Below are 21534 nucleotides of genomic sequence, written 5' to 3' on the forward strand. Positions count from 1 at the left end.
TTTTTACTACTTTCTTTTGCAGTGACGTGATGTTGGACATCAAGGATGAAGATGATGATGAAGATCTGATCATTGACGCCCCTCACTGAGGCACATAGGAGTGGGGGGCGTTGTGTGGTACATTTAGGGGATAATTAAGGCATAGAAGAGGGGGTCGTGTGAGACATTTAGGGGTTAATTAAGGCATAGAAGAGCGGGGTTGTGTGGAACATTTAGGGGTTTACTAAGGCATAGAAGAGAGGGTCATGTGGGATTCGTAAGGGGAGATCTGGATATAGAAGGGGGGTTGTCTTATACATATGCGTGTTGTGCAAAACATGTAGAGGGAGGGGTATCACTTAGGCACAATGGCAGGGGGGGGGGGTTGTCTGTAAAACATGCAAGTGGCAGGGTATCTTTTGAGCGCAGGGAGCATGTGCATATTGCTGATTGTGTACATTGTGGGTGTAATTATATTTGAAAAAAAAACAACACACGCTTTTATTGAAAACTTTATTAAGTTTTTATACGCCCGTTTTAAAAAACGGGAAGTATTATAGTTTCACCCTTGGAGGGCGGCGGGCGGGCGGCGTCCACAGCAGTGTCCGCTCTCTAATTTAAATAGTTTTCATACGATCTTCACCAGACTTAGTCATAAGTTGTGTCTAGACAATTTGCAGGTCAAGTTCAAATATGGGTCATGCTGGGTCAAAAACTAGGTCACATGGTCACTTAGTGCATTTCAAGGATTAAGCATGGTGTCCGCTCTCTAATTGAAGTAGTTTTCATCTGATCTTCACCTAATTTGGTCAGAAGTTGTGTCTAGATGATATGTAGGTCAAGTTCAAATATGGGTCATGCAGGGTCAAAAACGAGGTCATGAGGTCACTTAGTGCATTTCAAGCATTTAGCATGGTGTTCGCTCTCTAATTCAAGCAGTTTTCATCCGATCTTCAACTAATTTGGTCAGAAGTTGTGTCTAGATGATATGTAAATCAAGTTCAAATATGGGTCATGCCAGATCAAAAACGAGGTCACGATGTCGCTTAGTGCATTTCAAGCATTAAGCATGGTGTCCGCTCTCTAATTGAAGTAGTTTTCATCTGATCTTCACCGAATTAAGTCAGATGTTACGTCTAAATGATATCTAGGTCAAGTTTAAATATGGGTCATGCAGGGTCAATAACTAGGTCTTGAGGTCACTAAGTGCATTTCAAGCATTGAGCATGGTGTCCAAAACCTTTGAACTGGCGTATCTTGTGACAGTTTGGCACTCTTGTTTAATGTTAGCTTGCATTGCTTTCTTCATTAACTTTGCTGCTCTGTACAAGAAATTATTATGTGCTAGAAGATGAACTTTATGCCGTACAGACCCTTATGAAATATATCATTGTTTTGTTTTGTGTCAGTAAAAACATATAGACTATTTTTTATTTGTGTTTCGCATTTTAGTTTATAAACATTGTGAAAATATTTTCCAATTGCATAAAGATCCATAATGGTTATGTAACACCAAAATATTTAATATATTTCTGAATGTACACTGTAAAACATTAAAAAAATATATAATATAATTCCTGTTTATATTATCCAAGCAGCTCACCTCATTTGTACCAAATGACAGTCATAAATTGCAATTTGATTGCATACATGCCAACAATAAACTCAAAATATCCTATTTTAGTCTGTTTAAAACCCCTTTACTTTGAACTAACGAAATCGTTGGTCATTATTTGCAAACGAGATGGTAAATCTCATCTAGTGTGATAATTTATTGGTTGCAAATTCCATACGTAACACTGTATGCTGTAAAACACTATGTATAAACCGAGTTTTATCCTACAGCTAAATGATTTTATAGAACAAATACGACTCATAAAGAAAAGAAAAAAATATTTCAGTTGAGTAAAAATTCGCGGAACTAATACCTGAAAAATGGACTATAACAGCTAAACTAGTAAATATTTTGTGGTTTTTAACCTATATAAACTGTAACAAATAGTGGTTTTGACCTAAAATAACACTGCGGTCATTTCATTGTTTGTTTAGAGTGATCTTATATGCATTGTTTGTTTAGAGTGATCTTATATGCATTTGTATATATGCGAACAATATTTGAATATTATAATGGTCACATGTCTTATTAATCTAATTAAATCTAATTATTCCAGAAATCAGCAGTTTTGTGTGTGATTTTATTCATTTCCTCCCAAAATCATTAATAGATGTTGATACAAAAGTCGTTCTTGGAATGAAACAAGGAGGCCATATGTGTGTTTTTAAAACACTGATTAGACAAATATGTTGGAAATTGTTAACTTTGTAAAGGAACACGCAGAATTAAAATTTGAAAAATGGGCAAATTTGCAAAAATAACATAAGTAATTTGGTGGTTTTTAACATGGAAAACTATTTTTTTACTGAATTATCAGAAAGGTTTCTGATACCTCTTTAATACCCCAAAATTGAAACCCTGGGTAAATTCTCATGTCTGAAAATGTATATTTATTTAATTATTCCAGAAATCAGCGGGAAAACTTTCGATTTTGAGTGATTTTACAAAAAAAAATTAAAAATCATAGATATGCACGGCTGTGACACTTAAGAAAAGGGTTTTCTGGAAGGATATAAAATTCTCTTTTTCAAATATACAAAAAAATTATTGGCCTCAAAACTTGCAATCAACACCAGTGGGCTCTCGGACCATGATAATCTGCTTTGTGGATTTATTTATTATTAAAGTAAATGAATATTTGCCAAAAAAGCATAATTCCCCCCCCCCCCCAAAAAAAAAGACCTTTTTAGCTTACAAAAAGAACAAAATAAACAACATACTTATAATAAATGTTTTTCTTGTAAAGATGTGTGATTATCAGCATAGTTAGTAAAAAAGTATTGTACTACTGTAATATTTCATTTGATTTGTAAAAGATCGCAACAAAAATTCAGCACCTCGATATTTTCTCCTTTTTTAAAGGTTGGGGGTCATTTTGAAAATTGCGGCCATTTAAAAAAATATGAATTGTGTCAATAGCCTATTTTGTCTTTTATACTTTAAAGGGGCCTTTTCACAGATTTTGGCAGATTTTGAAGTTTGTCATTTAATGCTTTATATTGATAAATGTAAACATTGGATCTTCAAAGCTCCAGTAAAAAATCAAGAATACAATTAAAAAAGGAAGCAAAAGTAGCCGGTATCGGGACTCGAACCAGTGACCCCCGGAGTCCTGGAGTTGGTCTGAAGTAAAAACGCATTAGCCCTCTCGGCTATTCCGCCGGGTGTACACATTTTAAGTATTTTATACCTTATATAAGCAATCTTCGTAGTTTCGTAAATTTAAACGACAACAACAGAACTCTCCAAATTATTCATTCGTTTCGCGTTGCAATGCTTTATAATTTTAAGGTTTTCAAATCGTCAAAATATACATATAATGGCTATATTGGACTATGGTAAATGTTCAGTAATACTGTTTCCTCACAAATATCATAACTAAAACGAAACATTGCGAATCTGAAACAACTTTTATCAATTTTGTCAATTTACCGAACCGTGAAAAGAGCCCATTAAACTACCAATGAGCAAAGTGTGTGGCTTTTATAAAAAAGTGAACAATTCCACTGAATACAAGCACCATATGTGGTGGAGGATGTGACCGCAGTTAGACTTTAAGGCAGCTTTCAGGTCTGGAAGTGTCAACTCGTTGAATGCAGTTATTTCTTTATTTAAGGACTGAAACAATATGTTGAGAATATTATACAAATAAAGGTTTCTGTAAATACAAAAAAAGAAAAAAACACTTGCTTATATAACATACGTTCAATGAATATTGAAATTATAGATTGGAGTAGGAAAATCATATTTTTTGTACTTTAGGCGGCCATTTTGGAAGCCATTTTGACTTAATATGCACTATTTAATTCATTTTTGTACATGTAGAAACATATTTTAATTAATTAATAACATAAAACAGCTAATTTCAATTCAAAAACAGAATATTTTAATCAAATATGGCAGTAACATGTAATTTCCTAAATTTTGGCGGCCATCTTGGCAGCCATCTTAATAATGGCGGCCATCTTGAACATTGGAGATGGGTCCATGGCTAAAATTGAATAAAATACTTTTATCTACAAATGTGCCAAGTTTGTTGCTTTTATCAGAAAGTGAACAATTCCACTGAATACAAGCACCGTATGATCCCGCTATTTGTGTATTTGCATATTTGATGAAATTAGTTATTGTCATATATTTTGTACTGTAAATTCAACAGATAAACCAATAATACGAATCTTACGGTTACATGGTATCTTTCAATGGATTTAAAAAGGCTGTACGTTAAAAAAAATCATTTTTATGCACAATAAAACTAGTCTCCTGCATATTTAAGGAGTATTTACTGTATTCGTGTTTTGAAAACTATGATAAATGAACCTGGAAGAAGACCAATATTATCACACTATGCACAATTATATAACAACACTATTTATCTTACATCTTAATTTAGTAAATGCCTTAGCCGACTTATACATTTGAAATTGGGATCACGTTTTCAAACAGATAAAATCTAAATGTGTCCCAACGTACTTGTATTATTTTCTGCAGTAGATAGGAAAATCTTGACTCGACTATTCGTAACAGAAACTTGACCGAGTTAATAAGGTAGTTCATCTGTACGTCTTGCAATCAGTTGACTCACAAACATACTCTATAATACTATTCAGTGCTTTGATCAATATTTACACGAAATTAGGAAACACAACATTTACGAAATGCAATATTTAAATATGATAAATTTTACATTTAATACTCTATGAATAAGAAACATAACTTTTTTAGCTGAAAAAGAAGAAATAGAGATTAATAGGTTAGTGTTGATTATAGATCAGGTTTATCATGCGAGGCTTAGAAAACAAAAAGCACGAGCCTTGGCGAGTGTTTTTTCGATTTCGTTCCCAGCATGATAAACCTGATCTATAATCAACACTAATCTATTATTCTATTTATCCCACAGGTGGTAAGCGTTAACTTTAAAATTAACTTTTCTGAAAAAAAAAATCACTTTCAAATATATATATAACAAGGTATGCAACCCTCCAGTTGTAAAGACACACCTCCGCATTGGACCAATGAAATCACTCGTATGTTTTAAATGTCAGTTAGTTGAAATGTATGTAAACAGAGGTTTCAAACGGCGCTGGACAGTTAGTCTTGATGCATAATGTAACGACAAGAACGGTAATAATGTTTTTTCATACGTTTTATTGAATTATGGTATCAAACTACATGAACTTTGTAGGGAAGTTGCCCTTTACTCCGTGAAGATTTCAGTCTTGATAGTGATTTTTTTTTCAGAAAAGTTAATTTTTCGTTATAATATGATTATCATTCAAAATGATGTTTTCACTAATTAATATCATAGCCACACGCTAACCACCTGTGATTTATCCTACTTTTTATTCAGTAAACCTTTTTATTTAAACAAAATTAGTTCGACTGGATAATTTCGCGTTTTCATGAGTGTTTGTCGTACTTTGATAATGACTGTAGTGTAACCAAGGTCAGTGTTTTACTCCGCATTCCAAAAATAACCGCTGATCAAATAATCATTTTTTTTAAATCAGAATATCTTTCTTTGACAAAGAGTCTTGCGTTATAAATTACAATTTTGTTCATATTGAATTGCAAATCTAAAAGTTTTATAACATCAATATAACATTTAGTTGTTATATACAAGCAACTACATTTGTTTACAACGAAGCCTAACAACGTAGCACGTGCCGTTGATTATAGATGACATTTAATCAATGGGGCTTTAATCAACTGAATTCGCTGTAAAAGTGGGATAAACATAATTACAACGCTGACTTTGTAATTTATTGTTATTTATAATGAACACGTATCACAATGAAACTTCCGTCTCTCCAATGGTCTCACTCTGCAGCTAATGGTCAGCCTACGATGGGGTTGGAGGATGCTCCTCCAATGGTGGCGAACACCTCCAGACATCCCAGGGTGTAAGGCCCGTCCACCGCCTCCTTGCCCCGCAGGACCGCCTTGTAGTCTCCCTGGGAAAACATATCAGCCTGGTTAATGCATGTGCGTAAAGTGCCATTCCACGTTTCGCCTAGAGTGGAATTCATCGTCTCCTTGCCCCTCAGGGCCGCCCTGTAGTATCACTGGGAGTCGATGTGTATGCTGTGGCGAAACGGGACTGAATGTATGTGCGTTAAGTGTCGTTCCATATTAGCCTGTTCAGTCCACAGAGGCATGTCAGGGACGACACTTTCCGCTTTTATGGTTATTTTTATCGTTTAACAAGTATATTCTGAACAAAAATCCAGATTTGGCGGAACGTTTAGTCCCTCATTAGACTAATCTAGGACACAGGTTGAGGTTGTAAGCGTGTGGCTATGATATTAATTAGTAAAATTTTCGTTTATATTGAAAAATAATCGAATTATAACGAAAAATCAACTTCTCTGGAAAAAATCCCTATTAAATACATATTATTATAACAAGGTATTCAACTCGAAATCACCCGAAAACAGGGTACATCGCTTTTAACAGCAATAAGTTCATCAATTGTGTCTTGTTCTTACAAAACTGGGCATAATGCATGTGCGTAAAGTGCCGCCCCAGATAAGCCTGTGCAGTTCGCACATGCTAATCAGGGACGACACTTTCCGCTTAAACTCGATTTTCGGTAAATAAGGACTTCCTTTAAACGAAAAATACCTTAAAAGCGGAAAGTGTCGTCAATGATTAGCCTGTGCGGACTGCACAGGCTATACTGGGACGACACTTTACGCACGAGCATAAGCCCAGTTTTCTCAGAACACGACACAATTGTTCAGCGATTTCCATAAACTTGGTCTAATTCAACACAAAACTGAATTTCCGTTATGAAAATGTACATATCTTGCAATATTTTTACAAATGCTGCGTCAAATTTTAAGAAATAACACTATACACAACTCGTGTGACCTAGTCGTCATCGATCAAAGCGATGCATCTTGTTTTCGTGCGATTTTGAGTTGAATACCTTGTTTTATATTTATATTTGATAGTTAATTTGTTTTCAAAGAAGTTGATTTTTCGTTATAATTTGATTACTTTTCATTTAAAATGATGTTTTCACTAATTTATATCATAGCCACACGCTTACAACCTTGATCTAGTACGACACTTTAACATATACACTAAGCCCCCCTTTTTCAAAAGGCTCATGTATTTATAAACACAAGTGTCACACATACAGGAGCACGTGCTACAATTAGGTGTATCTCCTGCTGGTGCAGCAAACATGTCACCAATTATATATTTGTAACACAGAAGCGAATTAATGTTTAGATCTACATCTTGCATTCATTGATTCATTTAGAAGATGCCATATTTCATAAAATCAAAAATAGAAAGTAATATGTTCTGTACTTTTAAAATAGAATGTAATTTGATCTTTACTTTTTATACAATATAACACTTTAGTAAAGTAAACACCTCAAATATTGTAATTATAGGTATACATATTATAAGATAAGTAAAACTAAGCGTTCTAATTGTAGTACAGAAATTATGACATTAATCTGACTAACGTGTGAAATCAGATCCAGAACAGCCGGCATGGGGTCAAGATGGAACACCCCATCGTTCACGACCATGTTCTCGGCCGCTAGAGGGCACTGTACGTAGTGTCCCAGGGCCGCCAAGAACACGTTCTCTGCCTGGTGACCGTAGTCTGTTTGGTGGTTTGGGTCTCGCATGATGCTTCGAAATATGTGACAGGCGTCTACGTTGTTGCTATAGAGAATCGACATTTATTTAAGTCAGTATACAAACATCGAACAAATTATTCATTGTGCAGGTTCTTGCAAACCAAAATAGTCCAATCATTAAATATCTGTGTATTTTCATAAAGCCTCGCTCTGTGAAAAAGGGTTTTAATGCAAATGCGTAAAGTGTCGTCCCGGATTAGCCTGTGTAGTCCGCACAGGCTAATCAGGGCCTACACATTCCATTTTATTGTATTTTTTGTTTAAAAGAAGACTTTTCTTGACAAAAATTCAGTTTAGGCGGAAAGTGTCGTCCCTGATTAGTCTGTGCGAAATGCACAGGCTAATATGGAACGACACTTTATGCACATGCATTAAACCCTATTTTCACAGAGCGCGGCTCAAATTTAAAGTATGAAGTCGTGTTCCCAAATCATAGTGCGACCAAGATACTGTGCAAAGGTCATATTGTTGATGAAATACAAAGTCCCATTTATTTCAATTATGAAGGATCGTAATTACATATTTAAGTTAATTATATAATAAGATAAGGCGATTCTTTAGGCGATACTTCAGTATACACATATACATTTATTCAAAATACTTGTGCTTAATGCTTGGCATTCCTGTCACTACCCATTAAATTGACAACTGAAAATTAGCTGGGCAAACTAGGATTATCATATGCACAAATTGTCTTCCAAGATTAGCCTGTGCAGTCCGCTTATGCTAATCATCGGCGACATTTTCTGCTTTGATGGTATCTATTTATTGAAAAACAAATCAATTAAGGCGGAAAGCATCCTTGATGAGCCTGTGTGAAATGCACAGGCTTATCTGGGGATACGTGCATTTTCTTAGAACTATGCTCATTTACCAAGAGCCGATCGTGCTGGTTCCCGACAGGCATGGAACCTTGATCGGGAAACCGAAGATCATTTTGTAAAATTCTACGTCGACGTAAGCAGACGTCACGTTGCGGGTGAACGTCATGTTTAAGTGCAGGTGAGCCTCGCCTGGAAACGGGATCGCTTCCGGAATGATGTCGATGTTGTAGATTTGGACGACATCTGTGTCTTTTGTGTTTGCTGAATAACATAATCGACATTTCAATATTCTCCACACTATCATTTTGAGACGTCAAAGGAAGTTTGTGTTTAAGATTCGATCTGGGAAAACGAGGCCTCATGCATGTGCGTTAATTGTCGTCCCAGAGTAGCCAGTGCTGTCCACACAGGCGAGTAGGGGACGACACGCTCCGCCAAAACTTAGAGCGCGTATTAATTAAATGACAAAAAATGCTTGTATAAAAATAGACGCCTAAATAGTATCTCAATAATGGAGGTCTTAAAAGTACTTCACACTTACAACACGAGGACCACCTGAGGGCGGCTGTAAGTCCGATCGCTAGCGTGAGAGACACAATGCTTAATGGACTCATCATCATGGCTTCGTCGGTTATAATCAAGAAAGAAAGGAGGGTCACGGTAGGTCGTTGCTTTCATTTACAGTGTATTAAGCATTTGTTATCGGCGCTTCAAAATAAGATAAGGATACTAGAACATAAAGCTTTCTTTTTGAAAATCGTTTTACTCCATAATAAGTCATTGTGTCATAGGGTTAACTATAAATTAAGATATTATAGATGTGTCTTATATTGCATATTGTGTTTGTTTTAGATGTATCATAAAATAATTTTATTATTTTATTTTTCTCTATGAAGTGAAACAATAATTGTACAACCGATTGTAAACAGTCTTTAATTCGATTAGATGATTTTATACAAGTAACTTTTAAATCGTTGTATGCTCGTCCATTTTCTCATTGGGTTAACAAATCAACTTTCCAGTTCCAAGTTTGATAACACGTACGGCCATAAAAGTTGACTTAACGACTAGAGACGTCGTGTGTGCCGATCAGTAATCGGGCATGATTTAACCTTTACAGTGTGGCACATGCTTAGGCTGTCCAGGTAACGCACAATCTCCACTATGGATCAGGGGACGATTTATTGATTCAATCTGCTTACAGAGGAGTCCGTAGATTGTAGATATATAACGATTAGCACAATCTCCACGCAGAGTTGTCGTTCCATGCTCTCGCATACTATATCTGCCATCACAATAAAATCCTGCCAGATTTTCTTTCCTTAGTCAAATAGTTTATTAGGTAGTAGTGCTCACACTCTGGTTTTTCACAAAATGCAGCCTTACAGTACATGTAAATGCTATCATTTGCAAAAGTTCACGGTCACGAAAAAGAAACGCAGATGTGTTTTCGTAAAGATGAACACTTTGAAATATGCTCCTTAAATAGTAAAACTACAGTATATAAAAATGAACGATGAAAGAGTTTTCGTAATAGGATTGAAGTACATTTAGTTTTTTCTAGTAATTTCATGATGTCAACGTTATAACATTCGAACGGAGGCCAGTACAATACTATTTCGGATAGTATCACATTCGGTTGTACTCCTGGATTTTAAAATAACGTGTATAGAGGCTTGCAGTCAACACCGCTCTCATAAACCTTGCTTATAACGTGTGTAGAGGCTTGCAGTCAACACCGCTCTCATAAACCTTGCTCATAAAGTGTGTAGAGGCTTGCAGTCAACACCGCTCTCATAAACCTTGCTAATAACGTGTGTAGAGGCTTGCGGTCAACACCGCTCTCATAAACCTTGCTAATAACGTGTGTAGAGGCTTGCAGTCAACACCGCTCTCATAAACCTTGTTCATAGCGTGTGTAGAGGCTTGCAGTCAACACCGCTCTCATAAACCTTGCTAATAACGTGTATAGAGGCTAGCAGTCAACACCGCTCTCATAAACCTTGCTAATAACGTGTGTAGAGGCTTGCAGTCAACACCGCTCTCATAAACCTTGCTAATAACGTTTGTAGAGGCTTGCAGTCAATACCGCTCTCATAAACCTTGCTAATAACGTGTGTAGAGATTTGCAGTCAACACCGCTCTCATAAGGTTACAATATACTAAATTATTTGGAGTGCAATGCTATACTCTCTAAAAACATGAACATCATTTGTAAGAAGACACAATTCTCTGTAGGGGCACTTGCCATGGCTTTATTTTAGAATGCTTCTTTGTGCATGTGGTAGGGAAAACATTGATGTTTAACAGAAATTCACTCTTTTGCTTGAAGGTTGGAGACTACATGAGACTTTGACAGATTGCGGGAAACCCTTTTCAACTGGTACGAAGCCGGTAAATAGATGGCCATAAAACAGTGACCGCTGATTCGCGTCGAGTTCTTTCTTGCATAACGCATGACCCCCCCCCCCTTTTTTATTGTTTAAATCAGTGCGGCTTGGAATGCTCTTTAAGAAAAGATATGGTTATGGGGATGTCTATGCGCAAAAGTTTGACTTTATTTTTTGTTAAAGTTATTGCTTTCACATTGAATTTGTGTAGGAAATCTTTTAGTATATTGTGACCATAAACCTTGCTAATAACACGTGTAGAGGCTTGCAGTCAACACCGCTCTCATAAACCTTGCTAATTTCTCAGTATCGTAATTCTGGGCTCCTACTCATCAATACCAACAAACAAAACCAGTATATGCATTGCCGTCATCATCAGCGTATTCCATCATAATCATCATATCATCATAACGATCATCATTATAATAATCATGCAATGAACATTATCGTCATCATCACAAATCACGTATACCTGATTGCAGTGTATATATATATATATATATATATATATATATATATATATATATATATATATATATATATATATATATATATATATATATACAGGCATTTCCCCAGGATTTTGGTCAGGCACAGCGGCGACACAGCAATTAAAACACAACATATTGTTTTATTATTTATGATGTCTTAATTTATTTCATTTATGTCAAATATTATAATATTAAACAACAAGCAAAACAGCAATAGGCATTTCAACGTAAATGATTGAAAGAAACATCAACAATACATATTTTTCCATAAGTACTCAGAAATACATTGTTAAATTTAAAAAACAAATGTTGTCCGTAGCTTCTCCTGGTGCCAGACATCAACCGTTCTTCCAAAGTCCACTGCTTCAATATCTAGTTCTTTTATGCTGACCACCATCAGAGCGCTGAGGACTGCAGACTTTAGGCGAGAACAAGTGTATACCCTTTTCATTGAGCTGAAGCCCCTCTCGCAGTCTTAAATACGCACAACGTGTTAATTACTCTGACATTAGATCTTTTAAATCGTTTCGAATTAAATAGAAAGAGATATTTAAGCTAAAAAGCATATTTTGTTTGTACGTGTGTTCTTTACAGCCGAGTCAAGCATTTTCCAGCTGAAGATGTATATGTAGGGAGGAGCAGGCGAACAACTTACCTAGATTATTATGAGGGATATATATTTTGTTGTATGAGGAATTTCCTGCTTCATCAACCAGCTCAAATACTTGAAGGCTGCCAGCATGGTACTCTTCTGTAGAGGGCATAGATCTTTAAGCTGCTCAACCAGATTTCTCAGTCGGTTTACCCTCAGCTGTTTGGCCTGGGTTGGGTCATTGTCTTCTAATGGCGGCTTAGTGAGTCCCTTGTGCAAGGCACCTCTACCCACGGAGCAGTACCGACTGATAAACGCACTGGTCATCACATGTGACGAATGCACACAGAGAACGTCATACCTACGAAAGGGCGGGCTAGTTATCGAACAACTGTTTTTTATTAAAAGTCTTTTTCATGTTTTTAAAGTTACATTTATGTTGTAAGTGTCTAATCTTTATTGCAAAAACATCTATTTGATATACTGTTTCAGTGAATGATACACATTTATTATTCATTTGCGGTTTCGTTTTAAGTTCTTGTCCATACAAATTAAAAAAAAACAACATAAAGGTCAGTAGAAATATTTTTAACTCCGTCAAGCTTCTGTGACCTATGGAAAATCTTGATTCCAACTACTGTCGAACACATTGGCGTGTTGCTTGAATCGCCTGCTTTATGATCTCAGGACTACTGGCAACGTCCTGGACACTTCCACTTGAACTTATTGCACTATCTTACAAAGACGATTCATTAAAAGTCTTGACCAAGAAACAAGTAATTGCAGATTCCCCAGACACAATCACTGGTCGTTTCCTAAGTTTAATCATGTTATCATGCACAATAACTTAAGAAAAAATGGTTGCATGTATATAACGTATTCCTTAAATATCAAAGAACCTATTGAACGTGAATAATGAAAAATTTGATGCTGTTAATTTATATTCGCCATCGAGAAAATAGTGTGGACTCCATTTAATTGTAATTATAAATTCAATTAACCACTACCGCAACAAACGCCTGTCACTGTTTATTGTTAAAACACCCAATGAAATAGTTGTTAACAGTTAAACTAAAACAAACAAACAAATAAGGATACCTTTAAATGATATTACGCAACGTGTACCGGAATACTCGATCGATATCGACCATTTCTAGTGGACAAAAATTATTGACCCCCATAGACGAACCGTAAAACGTGTACACCTCTTATATAAGTCTTTATGCCCACCACGATATTTAGCGCGTGCTTGTTTTGGTTGGTCGTTGGCATGAATGCAGACATCAAGCGCTTGTGAAATATTCAAGCGTTGCGGCGACATGATCGGAAAATCAAGCGCCGCGGCGGAAAATATTTTAAAGTCCAAGCACCGCGGGGCCGCTGTGTTAAAACCGCCTGGGGAAATGCCTGATATATATATATATATATATATATATATATATATATATATATATATATATATATATATATATATATATATATATATATATATATATATTTCATGCTCCAAAGTTAAAAGCAGAAACGATCATGAGTAATTTCGATAATTACATAATCCACCATAGTTTATTTCATACGCAAGAGTTTAAATTCAGGAACTTTGACTACGCACTTGAAGTGAAGCTTTCATTTTTGTATCGTCCAGTAACGTAAATAAGACAGTATAAATGAATTATGCAATCTGTGATCGTACTGCACGCATGTGTGATCACAGAATATAATCATTTATGGACGACGGATCGTGTATTAACGATAGCGACTCGGAGCAATCCAAAAAAGGTTCAAATAGAATATGATTAAATCACTGAGTACTATCAAATAGAAGGTTACAAAACACCAATATATATTATGTGTGTGTATGATGTTATGCCGTTGTAATGCACTAATAACGATTGCAAACGTTGTGCAGAACTTTGACTGTAACCAGTATAGCTGGATCAAATCCCTGCCTTCATAACCAACCTCGTGATGAAAGCCTAGCCACGGGGTACAATAATTTTACCGTTGATATTTTTTATTTTTTTACTTTATGTAATTACTTGTTTTATTGTGAACCTAAACGTATACACGTTTTTCAAAGTATACAAGAACATGATACTATTTTTCATAACATTATACTTTAACCAAAAAATAAAATCCTGCACAATCTGCGTAGAGATTGTAACGATTGATAAACGAAACACTTTTTCAATATGTATTCCTTAATTTCATAGCCAGTTTTTCTTATCCATTTATATTTGCTGTGAACTCCCGAGTGAATGTTACATTTTCAACATTTTGCCTCGATAACAAAAAAAATATGAATGAAACGCTTTGGACTATTGTGCTTTTGATGATAAGTATTACCCCTGTTTAATATGTTATAGTCCTTTTTTAAATACAATTGATAACACTGACATATTGCAGTGGTTTAAACAATGTACTTTTCTATAAATTCAGGATAAGAAAATGTTTACGAATATTTCAAAATTCTTTTTTTTTGATGCAAGTCACAGGCAGATTTAGTTGAAAGGCTTCATTCTGATAAGAAGACAATAGGGACATAGTAAATTGTGTTAACTTTGGAACACATTTCGAAAGTTTAGGTATGTATTGATATTTGTTATCTCAAACCACACCGTTTTGATTGATTAATGGTATGTGAAAGTTTCAATCGCAGTGGCGTCCTTTTGCTAGATAAAGTTTTTAAAAACAGTGTGGCAGAATCCGCACAGGCACCAGATTAACTTAGTAAGATTGCAATATGGCAGGTGTTTTAATTGCGAGTATATTTATCGGATTTATACATTCAGGTATGATTCATCACGCAATTACATTTTTACATATACATTAAGAAAACGTTAGGAAAACATTTAGTCTTCTGGAAAAACAACAAAAATATTTGCAACAGTATTAACAATACGTCAGATGTTGTATGTTTGCCTTTAGGTCGTGAAGCCTTATATTACTACAATTGTCGTTATAACGGATGAAGGCCTTAAAAGTCAAATGTATTGAGCGTATTATACTCGTGAAAAGTCTTCACAGAAAGGGAACGTTGTTCATTTTATCTCATCACACAGAAAGGTAACGCTGTTCATGTCATCCGTGTCCTCCCAATAAGGTAGCTTTGTTAATGTTATATGTGTCCTCAAAGAAACATAACGTTTTTCAAGCTTTCTCGTCATCATAGAAAGATAAGGCTGTTAATGCTATCTCGTCCCTACATAAAAGTAAAGATGTTCATGCCGTCCATGTTCCAAAAAAAGGTAACGTTGTTCATGCTATATGCGTCCTCACAGAAGATAACGTTGTTTATGCCGTCCATGTTCCAAAAAAAGGTAACGTTGTTCATGTTATCTGTGTCCTCACAGAAGATAACGTTGTCCATGCCATCCGTGTTCCACAAAAAGGTCACGTTTTACATGTTATCTTTGTCCGTACAGAAAAGTGACGTTGTTAATGCTTTCTCGTCCTCAAAGAAAAGAGACGTTGTTCAAGCTATCTTGTCCTTACAGAGAGGTAACTTTGTTCCTGCTAGATGTATCCTAACATAAAGGTAACGTTTGTCATTCTATATGTGTCTTCACAGGAAGGTAATGTTGTTCATGCTATCTGTGTTCTCACAAAAAGGTAACGTTTTAAATGGTATCTGATGTTGTTTATGCTATCTGACATTGTTCATGGTATCTGATGTTATTTATGCAATCTGACGTTGTTCATGCTATCTGACGTTGTTCATGTTTTCTCTTTCAGCATCTACACAGGGATCATATTTCGAGTAAGTTGCGATTGTTATGAGTGTTATTCGTACGATTGTTCATTTATTGAGTAGGCAAGGTTAAAGCATATCAAATCGGTAAGAAGGATATTGACTAGTCCAGGATGCGAAAGTCATGTATTGCTTTAGGTACATGTTTTGGCCATATATAATAGCGTAACGTAATCACTTTTAATTGCAGGAAGTTTTTATATTTATAAATAAAATTTAACTTGAATTTTATAAGTAAAACTTTGAATATAATTGATTTCTGCATACGATAATTGGACATTTTATTACTGCTGTCGTATAATTTGTATTACAGTAGCGATCATTATTACTATCGTGGCTATGTGGATGCTATTGCGATTGGCGCTATAGCCCTCTCATTCAGCAGTCTCAGTTTGATTTGCATCTTTGTGGGTCTGATCTGCATCTGTGCCAAGAAATGTTGTCGACAGCCTCCACCAGCAGCTCCTAGTATGTGTATATGCTCTTAAGGTAGCGCACTCATAATGGGCACCTTTCCAAATATAATCTAATGTATTATTTTCTTAATCAGCATCATTTCACTGAACTACATGCACATTTTTATGTAGGCTTTCCATGCTTAAAAAATACTGATTTGTTCAAAACCACCCCACGCTCGTCTTTTGTCCAGTTTATTTGTACTCCTGGGGTATATGAAGTTCCATAATTGATCCAGATTTCCAAATAAGGCCATGCAGTTGGTGTGTCCAGATGCAGTAGAGGTGTTTAAAGTTTAAACAAGATGAAATAAGTATTCTTTTACAGACATTTATTTTTTATAACTTGTTATCTATGGAAGCGCGCCATGAAATGTAAGTGGTTTCAGCCATGTAGAAATTGGGTTGGTTAAAAACAAAGTGTTATAAAATTCAAAATAGTATCATTTAAGTTATATTTTGAATCTAAGCTTTTATAGATACACTATATACAGCAAAAATACCAAGAAATATACACACTTACCGTTAACTTTTTGAAATAAAAATAAAAATGCAACATGCATGATTCGTATTTGCAGCAGTAAATCACTTAATTTGGCCATAACGTTGTTTTAATTAAAAAAATTGAAGAATGTGCATAACAATTGCATTATATTTAACAATAAACATAGCTTATATGCTATATAAAATCAAATTACGTTAGAAAAGAAATAAAACGCGTCGCAAAAAGTATGCGTTGTCTGCAGGATTTGAACCTGCGCGGGAAGATCCCGAAAGATTTCTATTCTATCACCTTAACCACTCGACCACGACAACTTCACATTATCATCTGCTTAAATTAGATATCCATAAGTAAACAGGTAAAAAAGCTCATTGATCTTCGAAGAAATCGCGGGAAATCACTACGGGTGCGCTACCTTAATTGAACTTGTATTCTTATGAAATTGTTCAATAGAATGAGTAATTATATATATTTGAGGTGGCAAAATAATGATTAAAAAGCAAGGTATAAAAACACCAAATGGGTTTGTTTGTAATTGTCAATTGTTGCCATGCATAAATTGTTTCTGTTCATTGTGTGTTTTGACAATGTTTTACAGGTGTGGCTTTTGTTAATGCTGTGCCTGGTGTTATGCAGTATGGACAGCCACTTACGCATGACCATCCAATGATGCATAATCAACCCGCTATGCATTGTCAACCACCCATGTATAGTCAACGACAGTAGAAGTTCAACAACAGACGTGCCACATCACTCATCGTTTTTACTAGTTTGATCTGCATTGGGGGCACCATTGGTATTCAGTTATGGAATGGATTGCTTGACATCTTCTGTGATAAATTAAAATGTGTCCAGGAAACTAAGCTAATTTCAGCATTTGTTAATGGAATTTAGTTAGCAAACAACGTTTTCGTGGTAGACGAATAATTAAATAACTACGTTTATTATATCGATGTTAAAACATGTGAAAACTGAATTTTTCTTGAAACAATAGCTTTGGCGTATGCTCCTTAATATTGTTTCTACGTTCCTGTTATCTGTATGTCAGCAATAAAGGGCATTCGTCTGTGCTGTAAAGTGACCGATTTAATCACTTTAGTCAGTTATTTCTGTCCGTATGTCAGGAATGTCATTGAACAGCTCACAAAGAGAACATCACACCTTTTTAAATTGTAAGGTTCACGATCCTCTTGGATAAGGTTATCTGTCCCAACCCAGATAATTGTTTACTTACGTCATTTTTTCAATAAAACTTTGTGTCAACAAGAAAGTGTCGTGTGATAGTATGGATAAAAATGTACTAGTTATTCGGATAATGCACATCACAATAAGTGTACAATACCATTATATATCGTTTAACATATCTACATTGTCAACCATGACATTTGATAAATGTATCAAAACCATATTTTTCATGTTCTGGCATTTTGATGTAATTAAATTTCACACAATATCAGTGCTAATACACGTCTGACTGAGCTCAAAACAAGATATTAATTTAAAAATATGTATTACAGCTCGATAGCATCGAAAGCTTAAAGATAATTTTACACACTCTCGAGTCCGTTTCCCGGGTCTAGAACCAGTTCTTGTTTTCTTTAAGAGAGATTTAAAGAACGCTCACATTTTGGGGTTTGAACACAGAACCTCCCGATCGCTAGGCGGACACCGTATCAATTATGCAACGGCGACCTGTGAATATATTTTTTATTGAATTCAACTGTTTTTAGATATATTGTGGTATATTAAAAACCAGTTCACGTGTGGTTTTACGCTTTATTATCATATGAACTCCCCCCCCCCCCAACAAAAAAAAACAACAACACAACAACAGCAACACCATCAACAACAACAAATGAACCGTTAATTCTCAGAAAAATTAAAATCAATGATAAACATCACAAATACGAAATACGATGGTAAAACTACCCCTATATATGCAATTATATAAGCGTCAATTTGACGCAGTCAGGTGTGTTAACATTTGTCCAATCGTGTAGTAAGTATTGCAGACATTAGACAAAGACGTGACTGCAGGATGTTACAATTAAAGATGCACGTGGGTCCCGCTATGGGAAAACGGTGCATAACGCATTGGCTTAAAGTGTCGTCGCAGATCAGCATGTGCATCATGCACAGACTAATCAGGGACGACACTGTTCGCTTTAAGAAGATTTTCGTTTGGAAGAAATTCCTTAAAACAAAAAATTCCAACGAGCAGAAAGTGTCGTTTTTGAGATACGTGGCCCGAATATTTATTATCAATATATATAAATTCAGCACTACACAAGTCCGAAAAGAACCTCAACTAAATACACTCATGCGGAGACAATTAAAACTGGACAATATGAACGCAGTGTTTTATCCTCACTCCCATCACGCGCATTTATATTGATGATTTTGAACATTTGTCAGTCGTTTTTTTGTTTGTTTTATATTGTTTAGCAACATAATTTTATACCGGACATGTGTGCACCTAAATGTTTTGAAACCGTGATTAGTCAATTGTTCAAGGATAAAACATTCAAACATGTTACATTATTTAAATACTAGGTAACACTATTGACGATGTAGTAACGTTCAAGTTTTCTTCGATCGTAAAGTTTAATTGGACCATCACCATCAAATGCCTTTCAAACGACACATCAAATAAAGAGGCCTCGCTAAGAGCAAAGCCTGTGACAAAAACGCGGTAGTACGTTTTCGTTATCACGAATATCATTGAGACACGTTTAATATATTTTAATCAACGTATTTCAATGCCTCATGTTGTATGTTATCTAACCAATTTCAATACTAGCCATTTGATAAATCGGCCACATTTTCAAAGTGACCTTTTTTGAATAACTGAACGTTTTAACGCGTGATAGTGTACATAACTTCGTTCCACATCAAAATAAATGAGCATCTGTCTGGGAAAGTGTCGTCAAATATTAGACTGTGCATTTCGCACAGGATAATAAATAACGACACTTTTCGCTTGTATGGATTTTTTTGTTTATAGAAATTATTTCCAAATGGAAATCAACTCTTGTGGTAAAGTGTGGCGTATATTAATGCATTACTTTAAACATTTTTTAAATAATATACTTTGAATAATAATGATTTATAATCCAATTATGGATTAAAATTTTATTCGACAACCTTTGACCGTTATGTTCACAAAATAATGTATATTTCATAATGGCTGAACGATGTTATTTTTTTACGAAATAGTTGTCGAGTGCGCCAATGGATCGAATAGAAATAATTGGTATGATTGCAAACAGAATCAAAAGCCTTTACAGATAATAAGCAAAGTACAATGTGGCTAAATGAAAGGTTTAAATATTCGATAAATTGTTCGATTACTCGAAGCAATGATACAATCAATTAACACACCAAGTCGGACCTAATGTTATTTTCTAATTTAAATAAAGCTTCGACAATCTAGACAACCCCTATATTTTATAATTGTTTGGACGATATTATTAATTGGGTACTATTTTTTAATGGTAATTGAAACTACTGTTCTTCAGAAAAGCGATACTTCTCCAAATAATCCGCATAAAAGAGGTATTCGACAATGCTTTCCATGTTCACCGCAGTGTTTAATTAGTTGTATGGGAATTCATTAGCTAAAACAATAATTGGTTACACAGTAAGAAATATATGATATAAAAGAGGCACTTTTTGCTGCCGATGCTTTTTTCTGATAAATGGTTCACTGAATACATACGGAATATTACGCTAGTTAATTGTTCCAAGAGTTTGTATCACTAGAGTGGCTTGTGTGATGACGTATCACACGAGAGGCGGAGCCTCGAGTGTGATGCGAAATAGCACAGGCCACGAGAGTGATACAAACTCTTGGAACAATTGACTAGCGTAATATTCTTTTTATTACATACAACAACTAGCGAAAACAGTTAACAATTGTATTGTTTACTTTAACAAAACTGACATAGTTTTTAAGACGCGTATGAATACAGTTTATGTAAATTAACGTGCAAACATTCGAACCGGGAAAACACAGGTTTCCGACACGCTTACCTTAATGCAATCGTTAATCCAACGTTTATAACAATTAAGTTGACAACTTTAATCCGATGTTTAAAACAAAAACGTTGAAACGATATGCACTTCCACTTCTATTCCTCCATGTCTTTATCGAAACTTAGTTTAAACCACACTATTTTATTGTATTCCTATCGAAATCAACATTTAAGCATAATAAACACACTCCAAAATACGTTTTGAATTCGTTCGATATTTTTAACAAATAGTTTACTGTTAAAAAACACCACATAAAACTTTTGTGTTTCGTCACAGAAATGACGTCACACGATGTTCTACGTAATATATTTCGTAATTTAAAATATTTATATTTTTGGTGCGCGGAATGTGATGTCATTAAATGGGTCGAAGAAGTCCGGCTAGTATGGTAATACGGAATTGGAAACAGCGAGTAGCGTAATACGGGATTTTTTATTTCAACGATTGATACAACCTGTATTTTGTTAAATGCATTGAACAGGTATATAATAAAACAATATATAGAGGTTTGGGGGTCATAAAGGGTCTCCTGATTTTCTTTTCAAGGAAAAGGTTAAATAGGACAGGTAGACATTCCTGAGGATACTGTTCATATATAATATCCCTTCAGAAAAGTCGCGATAATATAGCTTCTTTAAGAAGATTGTGTGTTGCATCAACGGGGGCTAAAGTGAATCATCACTGCGAGGTCTTTGTGAATGACAAATGACATTGTTCCTTATCATAACACTCGACAAAA

General features: G+C 35.1%; 3 protein-coding genes across 4 annotated transcripts in view; 2 read left to right on the plus strand and 1 right to left on the minus strand.

The window, feature by feature from the left end:
• LOC127855792 (INO80 complex subunit E-like) overlaps positions 1–2153 on the plus strand; it is a 28117-nt gene extending 25964 nt beyond the window's left edge. For both annotated transcript variants that reach the window (XM_052391602.1, XM_052391603.1), the window contains exon 8: positions 23–2153. In XM_052391602.1, coding sequence (XP_052247562.1) covers positions 23–89 — 67 coding nt within the window. In that variant the 3' untranslated portion in view covers positions 90–2153. The remainder of the gene's footprint in view (positions 1–22) is intronic.
• Positions 2154–5843: 3690 nt separating this feature from the next.
• On the minus strand, positions 5844–9252 carry LOC127855791 (uncharacterized). The gene is made up of 4 exons (XM_052391601.1): positions 9121–9252; positions 8630–8840; positions 7576–7780; positions 5844–6048 (listed from the first exon to the last, which is right to left on the minus strand). Exons 1-4 carry the CDS (start codon positions 9197–9199, stop codon positions 5932–5934), a joined length of 612 nt encoding a protein of 203 aa, XP_052247561.1. The 5' UTR covers positions 9200–9252; the 3' UTR covers positions 5844–5931.
• Positions 9253–14676: 5424 nt separating this feature from the next.
• Positions 14677–18526, plus strand: LOC127855797 (uncharacterized). The gene is made up of 4 exons (XM_052391608.1): positions 14677–14844; positions 15788–15812; positions 16117–16271; positions 17359–18526. Exons 1-4 carry the CDS (start codon positions 14796–14798, stop codon positions 17484–17486), a joined length of 357 nt encoding a protein of 118 aa, XP_052247568.1. The 5' UTR covers positions 14677–14795; the 3' UTR covers positions 17487–18526.
• Positions 18527–21534: the final 3008 nt, after the last annotated feature.

This window comes from Dreissena polymorpha, chromosome 13, assembly GCF_020536995.1.
Source record: "Dreissena polymorpha isolate Duluth1 chromosome 13, UMN_Dpol_1.0, whole genome shotgun sequence".
Classification (NCBI taxonomy): Eukaryota; Metazoa; Mollusca; class Bivalvia; order Myida; family Dreissenidae; genus Dreissena; species Dreissena polymorpha.

Excerpts from the sequence above, each read along its gene's own strand:
- LOC127855791 (XM_052391601.1), bottom strand. The coding sequence starts at position 9,199 with ATGATGATGAGTCCATTAAGCATTGTGTCTCTCACGCTAGCGATCGGA. Across the intron at positions 7,781-8,629 it reads ACCAGCACGATCGGCTCTTG|CAACAACGTAGACGCCTGTC; the intron begins GTAAATGAGCAT and ends GATTCTCTATAG. Across the intron at positions 6,049-7,575 it reads TTCTGGATCTGATTTCACAC|GGAGACTACAAGGCGGTCCT; the intron begins GTTAGTCAGATT and ends ATGTTTTCCCAG.
- LOC127855797 (XM_052391608.1), top strand. The coding sequence starts at position 14,796 with ATGGCAGGTGTTTTAATTGCGAGTATATTTATCGGATTTATACATTCA. Across the intron at positions 14,845-15,787 it reads TATCGGATTTATACATTCAG|CATCTACACAGGGATCATAT; the intron begins GTATGATTCATC and ends TTTCTCTTTCAG. Across the intron at positions 15,813-16,116 it reads ACACAGGGATCATATTTCGA|TAGCGATCATTATTACTATC; the intron begins GTAAGTTGCGAT and ends TTTGTATTACAG.